This window comes from Pristis pectinata, chromosome 24 (assembly GCF_009764475.1).
Source record: "Pristis pectinata isolate sPriPec2 chromosome 24, sPriPec2.1.pri, whole genome shotgun sequence".
NCBI classification, from domain to species: Eukaryota; Metazoa; Chordata; class Chondrichthyes; order Rhinopristiformes; family Pristidae; genus Pristis; species Pristis pectinata.
Window position 1 is genome coordinate 3,181,560 of NC_067428.1, and position 14,683 is coordinate 3,196,242.

The 14,683-nt window shown below is 40.7% G+C and overlaps 1 protein-coding gene across 6 annotated transcripts in view; it reads left to right on the forward strand.

The window, feature by feature from the left end:
- eps15l1a (epidermal growth factor receptor pathway substrate 15-like 1a) overlaps positions 1 to 14,683 on the forward strand; it is a 264,285-nt gene that overhangs the window by 148,989 nt on the left and 100,613 nt on the right. For all 6 annotated transcript variants that reach the window (XM_052037612.1, XM_052037608.1, XM_052037613.1 and 3 more), the window contains exon 21: positions 8,171 to 8,250. In XM_052037612.1, coding sequence (XP_051893572.1) covers positions 8,171 to 8,250 — 80 coding nt within the window. The remainder of the gene's footprint in view (positions 1 to 8,170; positions 8,251 to 14,683) is intronic.

Consider the following 14,683-nt stretch of genomic DNA (forward strand, 5'->3'; position numbering starts at 1 on the left):
GGCAGGATGCCACTACGTCTAGTTTCCCAACTAGAAATCTTGCAGAGAAATCTGGGCACTGAACCTCCACCAGGGTAGACCTAGTGCAGGTTCAGTGACTTCATTCATTTACTGGAGAGAATTTGCAATGTCAGTGGTGGCAATAGAAGTTTGTTAGAGTGTTTAGTGACAAGCCAAACCTCCTTAATCTCCTAAGAAAGTAAAATTGTTAGTGCGCTTTCCTCAGGATTGCATCTATGTGCTGGACAGGTCATTTGATATGTCAATGCCCAGGAATTAAAGCTGCTGACTCTCTCCACCACCGATCCCCCAATGTAGACTGGAGCATGTTCGCCCTCCTTCCCCTTACTGACGTCTACAGTCAGTTCTTTAGTTTTGCTGATGTTGAGTGAGAGGTTGTTGTTGGGCACCTCTCAACCAGGTGTCCTACCTCGTTTTGGTAAGCTGACTCATCACCACCTGTGATTTGTCCAACAACAGTGGTGTTTTCAGTGAATTTGAAGATGGCATTGGAGCTGTGCTTAGCCACACGATGTGTGTATAGAGAGCAGAGGAGGGGGCTAAGCACACAGTCTTGAGGTGCACCTGTGTTGATGATCAACAAGGAGGTGGTGTTGTTACCAATTCTCACTGATTGAGGTCTGCTGATGAGGAAGTCGAGTATCCAGTTGCAGACGGAGATACGGAGGCCCAGGTCTTGAAGCTTGATGATGAGTTTTAATGGGATGATTGTGTTGAATGCTGAACTGTAGTCGATGAACAGCAGCCTGATGTATGAGTTCCTGTTGTCCGGATGGTCCAGAGCAAAGTGAAAAACCCATGAAATCGTATTTGCTGTTGACCCGTTGTGGCGGGAGGCAAATTGGAGCAGATCCAGGTCATCTCTGAGGCAGGAGTTGATTTGCGCCATAACCAGCCACTCGAAGCACTTCATTATGGTTGATGTAAGTGCTATCAGATGGTAGTCATTGAGGCTGGTCGCCACATTTTTCGTGGGCACCAGTACAATAGATGCCTTTTTGAAGCAGGTGGGAACCTCACACCGCAGAAGCAAGAGGTTGAATATGTTCATAAATACTCCAGCCAGTTGGTCCGCACAGATCTTCAGTACTCGGACAGGTACACCATCTGGGCCAGATGCCTTTCGTAGATTCACCGTCTTGAAGGATGTCTGGATGCCTACCTCAGAGACTGAAATTACAGGGTCATCGGGAGATGTGGGGGCTCGTTTGGCTGTGTTATGGTTCTCCCAATCAAAGTGTGCATAAAAGGCGTGCACAATATGGTGAAAAATAGTTTTTGTGTGAAGCCATTGGACTCTTTGTCTGTCTGAGCTTTCTGTGCTTGGTGCTACTTATTGACCTCCACACTGTTTGCTTCTGCTGTCCTCCAGGCCCCATGTGGAAACAATATCTCTCTCCTTTACCCCTGTTTCACCAAGGCCTCCAAGTGGCATCCTAAAACTTTGGCTCCTGCTCTTTCTGTTTTGAGCTTTAATCCAGAGTCTTGGGTCACCTTTAGCTGTAGAACATTTGCTGATACCTGCTCTGACCACCATGTACCACCCCTTTAAGCACTACAGGCCAGCTTTAACTGTTTGCAGACAGATGATTCACCTGAAATGTTGGTTCAGTTTATCTCTCTCTACAGTTGAGTGTTCCCAGTTCCCGTATTTTGTTTCTTCTTGCTTTACAGCAAGCTTTAACTGTTGTCAGTATTATCATATTGTTTCCCTGCCAAAGCATTCAACCGATGACTAGTGCAGTTAAGACTAGCTGGATACTGAAATCATTCAGATGAACAGACAGTTGAAGTTGGCGTAGTGCTTGCATTATACTGAATCAGATTGGTGAATTGCAATCTCTGAGGCTAATTTCAGAGGATATTAAATCTAGCCCTCAAGAACTTTTCTAATGGAGGGAGTGAGCTGTAAAGTGCTCCACTGGCTGTAAGGTGCACTGTGACATCCTAAGATTTGAAATGCACTGCGTGAATGTGAGTTTTCTGATAAGCATGGCTTAAGTTTTCTTATTACCAACTTTCACGTTGCACAGGCCATCACAGTCTCCTGGGGCCCCGATTGCTTTATAGGGTTGGATAGATGGAATTGTACATGGGCCTGGGGTGAACCCATGGGACCCCATGTTGTCAAAGGTAATGATCTCTGATAGTAAGGCAGAGATCATTACCTTGTAAACAGAACCAGTGTAGTTCTTGTGCTTCTAATTAAGGTAGGAAAGAGCAAGAATTTTTTTTCACACTCTAGTTTTGTTCTGTCCCTGCTATCTGGTTCAACTTTTGATGTCCAGGCTGTTCGTTGTACACTCACGGAGCTAATATACAAGGATTAGCTCCTGTTTGATACCAGGTGCATTTTGGTACTTGCACCAAAATAAGTTACCTTCTAAAGCAGAGGTTGGAGAGATATTATGGACAAAAACAAACCTAGGACATGGTGAGTGAAGCAGTTTCTCTATATTGATTCCTTCCTGTACATATCTTCCTGGTGAATCCAATGGTGCCTTATACATGCTCTTCTTCTGTCACTGACATCATAGAAGCCACCACTGATCATAAACTTGCCTGGATAGCCACATAAATTGGTAGGGCATGCTATGATGGGCTGATATAGCAACCAATTGGTAGGGCATGCTGTGATGGGCTGATTCTCCAAAGCTTCTCTATGCCAAAAGAAGCAAGTCAAGTGTGTGATGGAGTGCTCTCCACTTCTTTGGATAGGTGCAAACCACACATTTTCAGAAGACATTTGAGACAAAACAGCCTGCTTGATGATCTCATCATTCTCCAGTCTATCTGTTCAATCCCTTCATTATAAGATTTCAGATCGCATCATTTACAAGAAGCAGTTCAGAAACTTACCACGATTTCTTTGAGAGCACCTCCCAAATCTGTGATTTCCACAGTGTATAAGAGAGTAATTGTGTGAGAGCATTATCACCTCCAGGTTCCCATCTAATTCACTATTCCAACTGGGATATCATTTTTAATGCCACTGGATCTGAATTCTGGAACTTCCTACCTTTTAGTACTGTGGAGCAACTTCATCTCACAGACTGGAATGCCTCCGGAAGGTGACAGCTAGGTATGGGCAATAAAATGCTGGCTCTGAGTTTTCTGTTGTTTTGCCATTTGAAAAAAAAATAGCCTTGAGATTAGCTGTTTGGCCTAAAACTCTCTTTTTCAGTCTAGGGATAAGTTGTAAATATGTGAATTAAAAGAAATTTATTTGTTTTAAAGAAACCCTCGTACTTCTGTGCTGAATTACTTTTGTTGCCATCCCACAGCCTGAATTTAGAGACTTGAAGCTTGTAAACTGTTAATCTGCTAACCAAGGACACTGAAGCTGCACATTTGTTTCAACATCTGAAAACAATTTTTTGTGCTTGTATGGCAGCTTTTGGTATCAAAGGATGTTCTATGACATTTTGTAGCTAATTATATACTTCTGAAGTTATTATTGAATTATTAGTTTTAATATAATAAATGCAGTGAGCATTTTTCAACTAATTTGCACAAGTGCACATCTGCCCACTCTCGGTTTCATTTTTTCTTTTAGGTTTTGAATGTTTTGGAATAACTCCAACCCCCAACCCCAGTCTCTGTCCCTCCAGCTCCCACCTCCCCCCTTCCCCTCTGATTTCTTTCCGCATCCTTTCCTCTCTATTCTCAACCCCTCCCTTGCACATTGACATCAGCTTTTGCTTTCAGAATTTAATCAAGTTCCTACTTGTCTTCCTCTGCTCCATTTCACAACCTTTACACCATGACTGTTCACACCTCTTGACATGAAAGGATAGCAAATTTGTACTTTTCACAAACCTGCAGTAGATTTATTATAGAATGAAAAATAAGTGTGTTTGGTCTTATAGCAATGTCCTTATCAAGAACTTTTTTCTGAGTGAAAGCTACCAGATTATGTTAGAGCAGAGTGAACTATTTTTCACACTTTCTGATCTTTGGCTGAGAAACGGAAAGGTGTGATGTGCAAAAAATAACAATAAAAGGGAAAGTAATAACTCTGTCTTAAAGTTAATTCTAATACTGAGTTACCTCTTTTGTATAGAGTTCATTTGTAGAACATTGAGCAGCTATGAGATTAAGTATACTGTTTAAAAAAACTGGGCTGTAATGCCGAATTATGCATTGGTATCATCCCGATGCCTGTCCATTCAGTTTTTAAAGAGAGAAAATTTAAATGTGATTTAGAATTCAGACTTTTTAAAATTTGGAACTAAGTCATGGTTATAAAGGTATTTTTGGTCAAAATCTGCATGAATTTGTGGTGCCAGGGAATATATATCTGTGGCTTCATATAAAGCACATTGCATTTTGCAGAATGTGCATTGTTTACAGAATGTGGACTTTGGTGAGTAAAAAGATTTTGTTTTAAGTATTTAATTTGTTTTGCATTACTGTTAGATTTTCTTTATATTGTAGTTTTCATTAGGAATTGATGAAACATGGTATACAAATAGCCTGCCATTTAACCAGTTAATAGTTAACCAGCTGGAACTGGTTAACTGAAGTTACTGTGAGCTGACTTCAGCGATTATGGGACTTTGAGACAAGGGCTTTAAATAAATCAGTAATTTAAGACTAGCAAAGCAGGACAGGTGGTATGTAGCTGTGCTGTGAGGAAGCTGATGGAAACTATTGTGATCTGTGGTCATAATATCTGTAGTAAGTGTCTGGAGCTGAAAGAGCTTCAGCTTGGAAATGATGAGTTGGAGCCTGAGATTCAGACACTGATGCATCAGAGAGTAATGAAGGTTACATGGACACTGTTCCAACAGATGGTCACAGCCCTAGATTAATCAAAATTGGTCAGTCAAGACTTACAGATGGGTATGACTAATTTAGGTGGGAGCCTCTTCCCTGCCCCTGTCCAACAAGTATGAAATTCTTTCAGTCTGTGAAAGAGAACTAGAGGGAGGATGGGCAAACTGGCCACTGCACTGTAGCACACGGGGCCATTCAAATCAAGAAATAGAATCAGCTTGAGGAAAGATAAGAAACAGCAGGTGTCAGAGAATGTTGGTGCATTATCAGCTATGAAACAGGAGTGGTAGTCTAGGATGTAGTCAGGAAATTAGAAGCACATATGACAAGAGTCGCATAATCATAAGGGACCAACCTTCCTATGGACTGGGTAAACCAAATCGTGTGGAGGATGAAATCAAGAAGTGTAAATGAGTTATTTCTCTGGATTTTTATTTATTTGTTGGGATCAACACATTGTTGACCAGGCCAGCATTTATTGCCCTTCCATAATTCCCTTGAGAAGGTGGTGGCCTTAACTGCTGCAGCCCTCTCACTGAAATTCTTCCACAGTGCAAGGAAGGGCAATGTACTTCCAAATCAGGCTATTGTACAACATGGGGGAACTTTCAGGTGGTGGTATTCCTATGTATTTGCTGTCCTCGACCTTCTTGGTGGTAGAAGGCAAGGGTTTGAGAGTAGCATGGGTGAATAACTATGGTGTCTTTTGCAGATGTTACACGTCAGCCATTGTGTGCTGCTGGTGGAGGGAATGAATGTTTAGGGTGGTTGATGGGGTGCCAGTCAAGTGGGCTACTTTATCAGGACTGTGTCCAGCTTCTTGAAACCTGTTGAGGCTGTAAGTATCCAGGCAGGTGGAGAGTATTCCATTGATGTGCCACTCCTGACGTGCCTTGTAGGTGGTGGAAAGGGTTTGGGGTGTCAGGAAGGGAGCGAGTGGCTGCAGGATACCAAGCCTCTGACGTGGTCTTGTAGCCACAGTATTTATGCAGCTGGTCCAATCAAATGTGATATCCAGGATGTTGTTGGTGGAGTCTCACCTAAGGTGATGCCATTAGGGTGTCAAGGATAGATGGTTAGACTCTGTCTCTTTTTTTTAAGATCTTTATTAGTCACGGGTACATTGAAACACACAGTGAAATGCATCCTTTTGCGTAGTGTTCTGGGGGAAGCCCGCAAGTGTCGCCACGCTTCCGGCGCCAACATAGCATGCCCACAACTTCCTAACCCGTACATCTTTGGAATGTGGGAGGAAACTGGAGCACCCGGAGGAAACCCTCGCAGACACGGGGAGAATGTACAAACTCCTTACAGACAGTGGCCGGATTTGAACCTGAGTCGCTGGTGCTGTAAAGTGTTACGCTAACTGCTACACTACCGTGCCTGCCCTTATTGGAGATGGTCTTTGTTTGTCACCTGTTGTGGTGTGACTATCACTTGACTTATGCCTGTATGTTGTCTGGGTCTTGCTGCATGTAGACATGGGCTGATTCATATGCTAACAAGTTATACGTGGGAATTGAGCGTAGTGCAATCATTAGTAAACATTTCCACTTCGGACCTTATGATGGAGGGAAGGTCATTGATGAAGCAGATGAAGATAATTGGGCCTTAGTGTAAGTTATTGCTTCAACCATTGGATTTTTTTTTGTTTGATGGCCATTTACTTCAGTTTAGTAGAGCATCTTGATGCCACTCTTGGTCAAATACTATCTTGATGTCAAGATTAGTCACTCTCAACTTGCGTCTGGGGTTCAGATTGTTAACCCATGTTTGGACCAAGGCTGTGGTAAGGTTTGGAGTCAAAAACCCAAACTGGGCATCTGCGAGTAGGTTATTGATGAGTATGTGTACTTGGTAGTACTGTTGGTTACACTTCCTATCACATTGCTAATGTTTGGGACTAAACTGATGGGCAGTAATTAAATGGATTGGATTTGTCCTGCAGGATGTATCAGGGCAATTTTCCACATTGTCAGGTAGATCATGCTGTTGTAATGCTACTGGAACAGCTTAGCGAGAGGTGTAGCTGGTTCTGGAGGCTGGGTCTTCAGTACTATGGCTGGGTGTTGTCTGGCCTCAAAGCCTTTGCTCTCAGATGTTCTGAGATACTGCATGGATGAATGTGCTGAGGAACCAACTGTGGTCAAACAATTTTAGGTTTCCGGGAACAGTGATATCAGAAAATGTTATTTCGTGAAGGAAAGTGAACTACTTCGAAACTACGGTCTTAGCAAGCTACGAATATATGGAACATCAGTTGGCTGTGATAGATTGAAAAACTACATAAAGTCAGAATTGATGGCTAATTTACAGGAAATATACAGGTACAAGGTATAATTTATATGTACAAAAACCTAACAGGAAAAGATACCCAGTCTTGACGAACAAAGAGTCATGGATCAAAGTAAAAGATTTGTAATGTTACCAAAAAAAAGCAGAAAGCCTGAGGAATGAGAACATTTCTGAATTCAGTGAAGGAGGACCAAGGCAAGGAGGTGGAACGTTATCTACAAGAGCAGGTAAAGTTTCTATAGGTAAAAAAGAAAAGATTACAAAAATTCATAGAGGTCCCTTATGGACTTTGGAGGGAGAAATTATATTGAGGAATAAGAAAATGGAAGTTTGAGGCTGGACTTGACATTTTACTTGTAGTGAAAATCACTTACTTAAAAAAGTGTATTCATTTATATGTTGTTCATGTTCCCGTTCTTCCTCTTGTGCTTGCACCAGTATTCAGGATGCTGGCTGAGTACTGCTGCAGGAAACTGGTATAATTGTTCACATCTTGGGTCATGTTTTGCATCTCTAGTTACAGTGATTCACTGAGAGGTTTGTTTATAAAACAAATATGGTAAATTTTGCAGTTTTGTAAAGACCAGATTTAATGGTGGACCTGGGTAGAGTTGGCCGGAGTCTGTTCTGAGAGTTTGTGGTGTGCTGTTACTGTGTTGACGGTATATTTCACTAGTAGAGGTGAAGCCCCTTGCTGCAAGGTTGTGGAAGGTTCTTGCTGACATGAAAACAGTGGTGACCATTTGTTCAAAAAATACTGAATTGTGAACAATCCATTAAATTCCAACATGAATTTATCCACAGTCTTATGGTTATTGTGTTTTATATACATTGGTAACATCGAGTACACTTTCTACCAGGCTGTATTATGGAGTATGGAATGAATGTGAAATATTTAGCCTTGTATTCCTACTTACAGTAAGTAGAAAATGCTTAGAAAATACCATTTTATTTTAAAACTGATTTTTCTTTTTAAAAGTCTTCAGTTGCAGAAACTTTGGGTCTTAAATTGAAATGATGATAGGATTTAGGATCAGTAGTAGATATTTTAACCTGTTTATGTAAATGCTTACAGATCCTTTTGGGACGTTGGATCCTTTTGGAACCAGTGCCTTTGGGAGTGGAGGTTTTGCTGACTTCACCCAGATGTCTAAGGTAAAATATAGTTTGAACCAATAGTACATTTATTTATTGAATTAAACCCTTCAGATTTGAACAAGGGAATTTCTAGAGAAACTCGGAATATAGGGAATACCCTTCAGAGTGCAGCAGTGATGCTGTTGGATTAGGAGCAGGGATCAATTACATCTGGAAGTGACATTAGTAGGGATGTGCAGATGTAGATACAACTGTGATAGTAGTATAACTGACAACCTGTAGAGATGTCATCTAGAAGCATGGCAGAATGAAAGAATTAGAGGGGGTGGAATTTTTAAATTGCGTCCAGGAGAGCTTTTTGTGCTAATATGTAGATAGTCCTAGTAGGGATGGAGCACTGGTTGACTTAATCCTAAGGAATGAAGCTGGGCAAGTGAATGAATTGTTAATGGGGGAGTACTTTGGGTATAGTGACTGTAACTTGGCAAGTTTCAAAGTAGTTATGGAAAAGGATAAGGATAGTCCAGAAATAAGGTGTCTGAATTATGGAAAGGCTAATTTCAATATCATTAGATAGGACCTTACAACTGTAGGCTAGAGAAGCTAATAACAGGTGAATCTACATTTGGGAAGTGGGCGTCTTTTCAAAGTGAATTAGTGAAAGTTCAGGATCAATGTGTTCCTTCAAGGATGAAGGGTAAGGATGGCAAGTCCAGGAACCCTGGATGTCAAGGGATATCGAGGGCTTGATGAGGGAAAAAAAGGAAGCATGTGGTAAGTAAAGAGCATGGAAAATGGGGAGGCTCTTCAGGAGCAGAAAGAGTGTAAGAGGGATGCTTAAAAAAAAGGGGAAAAAAAGGGCCACAAAATATCACTGGCAGATAAAATTAAGGAAAATATCAAGGCATTGTATAAATATTTTAAGAGCAAAAGGGTAACCAGGGAAAGAGTGGGGCTACATTAGGGACCAAAAGGGCAATCTGTGTGTGGAGTCAGAAGATGTGCACAAGGTTCTTAAATGAATGGCAGATGAAAGTTAATGGCAGATAATTGTGAGGTAATGCAATTAGAATTAATTTATTATTGTCAACTGTACCAAGATACAGTGAGAAACTTCTGTTTACGTGCCATCCAGGTAGATCAAGCCATGCATAAGTACACCGAAGTAGTAAAAGAAACCAATGCAGGAAATAATGTAGCAGCTACAGAGAAAGTGCAGGTAAACAAATAAAGCGCAAGGGCCACGACAAGGTAGGTTGGGAGATCAAGAATTCACCTTTAGTATATGAGAGATTCTGATAACAACAGGATAGAAGCTGTCCTTGAGTCTGATGGTATGTACTTTCAAGCTTTTGTATCTTCTGCCCAATGGGAGAGAGGAGAAGAGAGAATGATTTTGTAGGTGTCTAATAAGGAACAATGAATGGCAACGCCTTAGAGAGTATTGAGGAACAAAGGGACCTTGGTATATAAGTCCAAGGATCCCAAAAGCTGGCAGCACATGTAGATAGGGTGTTGAGGAAGGCAAACAGAATTCTTGCTTTCTTTAGTCAGTGCAATGAGTATAAGGCAAAGGAGATCCTGGTGCAACATATAACACGTGTATAAAACGTTGGTTTGGCAACAGCTGGAGTATCGTGTGCAGTTCTGGTCACCATGCTATAGGGTGAATGTGATTGCAGTGGAAATGGTGCCGAGGAGATTCCCCAGGGTGCTGCCTGGGATGGAAGCTTCATTTATGAGGAAGGATTGGATAGGCTGGGTTTGTTTTCAAAGGAGGTAGAGGGGGATCTGATACAGGTACACAAAATTATGAGAGGCATAGATAGGGTAGGTAGTAAGAAATTTTTCTCCAGAGACAAAGCTTTCTAAGAACAGAGGTCATAGGTTTAAGGAAGAACAAGAGGTTTAGAGGGTATCTGAGGAGAAGTTTTTAACCGGAGGTTGTTGCAGTCTGGAACACTGCCAGAGAAGGTGGTGGGAAGCTGATGCTCTCAAAACATTTAATAAGTATTTGGATGAGCACTTGGGCTGTACGATTCTGTGATTCTGAGAGTGGTTTATATGCATGCAAATTAATATCTTGTACTTGTAATGCCCATACTTCCCCTCCCCCCCCCAACCCCCATAACTCCTTTGACTGAGAAAAGGACAACCTCTCTGCAGCGGATGTGTTAGAGCAGCCTGGTGGGTACACTTATCAGGCTTCCAGCTCTTGCCATTCTACTCAGTGCCTTGTCATTGCATCAGTAAGATGTGTATGTGTGGAAGGGGTTGTGTTACACAGTGAGTTGAAGGGGGTGGATTGTTTCCACCTGTGCAGTTTTTCTCAGCTTCTGCTTATCTCCTGTCTGAGTGACTCATCATTTGTGGGAAATATTGAATGTTCGCTGGCAACACTGAATCAGCATGCAAAAGGAGGAAGTGACAGCCAGTATCAAGTTGTAGATTCATTGATAGGCATGGAAACTAGAAGGTCAGCAATCCCCTTCACAGTGAATAAAAGAGTAAAATCCAACAGATAGATCCTTCAGCTTCCATCATGGAGCAAGTCATGGGTTGAATAGGATTTTTAAAAATTTGCAGAATGGTGAAAAGTGATGGGTTGAAATCATATCGAACACCTAAGTCAGCCAATGACAAAGCATTAGGAAGAGGCTATTCCAAATGTAATTGGGAGTCAGAATGTTCTGAGTTTTACAAAATTTGAAGCTTTTGGTGATTGGGATTTACAACTTTTTGTAAGATGAAATTCTTGGCCAAAGATTATAGTTAAGAAGAGAAACTTTAATTACGACTAAGGATTAAAAGAATCCAGGCTATTTTCAATCGAGCAAAGATTAAAAGAGGATATCAGGGTTTTGGTGAAGTAAAGAATGAACAGTTTATTTTAACTGTTAAAATTTGTAACTAGAAGACACCTATTTGAAATCAGCATCAAAAGGTGAGGTTATGATTATCCATCCAGAAACAATGGTGGAGCTGAATCCATAATTACTTGTAAAAGGGAAATTGAGTCGGATTTGTTTAAAAATCAGATGTCCAATGGGAATGGGACTGAGTGAGAAGCTTCTTCAGTCAGTAGAGGCAGAGTGGATGTCTTATGTGCAATAAAAACTTTATTTTCCGTTTCTTAATCTGCAGGTAACTTTTTGATTTAGCTGCTTCAATATTCAAATTCAATTTGAATTAAGAAAAGACTCTATTGAAAATGGCTAACCTATTGTCTTTGCAGAAATTTGTTGCATTTTTATATATTTAGTGATAGAAATACAGAATAACACCATTCCACTGAGCACTTTCTTCATAACTTGACACCTTTGCTGTTCCTGTATAATTTTTGTGCTACCTTACATATAAAATTGCAAGTAGTGTAATCCATTTTTTTGAATGTCAAGAAATAGTGCTGTGTGAAATCATTTAGTTTCATGTTCTTGTGCAGACTTTAATTAGAATTTTATGGAAAATATTTTTTGTGATAGGTAATTAGAATAAATACTTATGAAGGTTCACCCAAGAAGTCTTAATTTTACAACTATAGTGGCTGCAATTTGTTTTGGGGCAGAACCACTCTTTTTCTCTGTGAAATTGTCCTAATACTAGTTTGTTTTGTTTCATTGGAGATCTGTGTTTGCATTGTGAAGTCCCACTATCATTTGAGCTGAGGTAATTATCAATTGCATCATCCATATTTTAACTCTATGAGAAACCACTTTGATTCCCTCCTGCACTGTTCCATAATGGAGGTGGTGGTAAATGTCACAAGGTGATGCATTGCAGTCCTTCCTGTGAGGCAGTGCATCTTTTATCAGGAATCTGAATAGATTAGTTGTGTAAATTTTAGTTTTCTTATTGTCCGTTATTGAACAGAGAATATTTTCCAAGCTGCTTGTAAAAATTTCTGTCTCTTTAACATTCTTCCTCTTCTCCTTAGGCAGTCCCTCGGGGTCAAGTATGACATGCTTCCACTACAGTTCTGTGGGTCCTGAGGTGACTAATGAGCCCTATGCGAGATCCACAGATTCTGCGACAGGTGGGGCAGGAGGTGCTTGACAGGGCGGGTGGGTGTGTTGATTGGACTATTGCACGCTCCTTCCGCTGTTTGCACTTGGTCTCCATATGCTCCCGGTGAAGAGGCTGAGTGTTTTCCTGAACGCTGCTACTTCATTTGAAGCAGTCATGAACCAGGGATTCCCATATCAGTGATGGTGCAACATCTCTTCAAAGGAAACTTTGAAGATGTGCTTGAAACTTTTTCTTTGACCAGCTGGGAATTGCTTGTTGTGACAGGATAGAGTACATGCTACAGGAGGCTGGTATCAGGTATGCAGATGATATGGGGTGTCCCCGGAGCTCATTGATTGTGATTGGAACCTTAGTGCTGGGGATATTGGCCTGGTATTGAATGTTGGGACTAGTTTGCCTATCCTGCCAGGGGATTTGGAGGATTTTGTGGAAGTTGGGTTTGTAGTACTTTTCCAGAGCTTTGTGATTCCTTTTACAAGCTGTTCTCATCTCTGATGCATTCAGGAGGTGGGGTCACTGCAGCGCAGTGGCTGTGAGCTTGGTACTGGGTCTGAGGTCTCAGTGTTTGAACATTCTTCTCCAGAAGGCAGATTTGTGTTTTTGTGCTGTGGAGAGAGTAGTGAATTTTATTATGTCTGGCCTTACTGAGAGATGGGGCCAGAGCTATGGGCAGTGATTCATGTTGGGTCTCATCATTGGTCATGATTTTGAGGTGAGGGAGGCAGTGTTGTATTGGGAAAAGGGTTGGTGGGATGACACAGCCTTGCTTGACTCCATTTCTGCTGTGGAATTGCACTTTTGTTGGGTCTGTTGATTGGCATTGTGCTTTGCATATTTTCGTGGAGAATTCAGAGGACTGTGACGTGTTTTTGGGGACTGTAAAATCTGAGAAGTCTCTTTCATAATCCTTTTCAGTTGAAAGAGTCAAAGGCTTATGTGAGGTCGAAGAAATTGCGTACAGTGATTGATGCCACTCCTTGCTCTCAGCCGTCTACAGTATCTAAAGTGTGAAAAACATGGCTACGGCCACTTTATTTAAACTTGAAAGGCTCACAATACTTCCCAGTGGTTAACAGCATAGTAAACCTGTGAAAAAGCAGGAATGTTGGGACTTTCAGTTTCTATTCAATTGTGTATGTATTTTTGGTAAAATAGAAAATTCAGGATAGTTAAAGTACATGAGAGCTCTATCCAGCAGAAATTGGTCTCCATACTTAATTGAAATATTCAACCACTGTCACAAAAGATAAATTGATGTGTGACATTGGAAACTGCAGTTATTTGTGGCTAAGATCTTGCTGCTTGTTCAGATGCTGTCTATATCTGCTACATTGTCCAAGTGCCTGTTTCGTGAAGGTGATTTTAAAAATCCCTCCTTGTTCACTTCCCTTCCCATTTCCATAATTTTCCACAATATTTCTGCATTCTTCCAAGTCTGGCCTCTTCTGCAATATCTTCACCTCACTATGATTACTATCTTCAGCCAACTTACTTTGACTAAACTTCCTAGTATCTCTAATTTTCAATATTTAGTGTGATTACATTCTCATAAAGTGCTTTGGGATATTTTCTATGTTAAAGGTACTCTGAATGTAGGTTGTTGTCTCTACATATGTACATTGACAGGTAGGATTATGTTTTTGTCAGATTCTTTTTTCTGCCCATTCCTCCATTGGATGCTCGGGGTAATTGTAGCCCTAGCTGAGATCTGTCCATTTTAAAATTAGTATACTGACAATCTATTCTTGAAGTCTGTGGCAAATGCATGCACTGTATAAGCATTACCTTTTGTTTATTATTTTTAATATTTGTTGAGTATGGGAAAAAGCCACTTAAATTATCAAAAATTAAACCCGTATACCTCCAACACACCCAACCTAGCATCACAGTGAATATCTTTGAAATGATTTATAAGAAAATAAGCAGCACTATTAAATATTCAACATTTCTTAAACTTGTATCAGTTATTTAATTAATTATTCGCTATTTTCAGTGTACAAGTCTGATTTCCTTTGACATTAATCTTGACATCAAACTGTTTACTCCATTTGACTGGCCGTCCCTTGACCTTTTTAGTTTATGGACCTTGAGCAGCTCTTATATTTATTGATAACATCTCTTTATTCACTCTCCATATCCTCTTCAGGCTGGAAAGCAGAATTGTGTAACACTACTATTAATTATGCTTTAGTTGGTGTGTTACGAGGACATTCACTTATTACTTGTCACAGAATAAGTCGTATGCGTTACAGATTATATGTTTCTCCATGCTCTCAGTATTAGCAGTTGTGCTTTTTGGTTAGTAGTGACTCAATTGATAGATCACAGTATCCAACACCACTTTAGAGACTTGAGTACGTATTCTAGGCTGCTGTTTCAGTGTAGTGCAAAGGTATGGCAACTGCCAAAGTTGGTGTCTTAGAGATGAAACGTCAAACTAAAATCTCATCATCCCTTCAGTGGG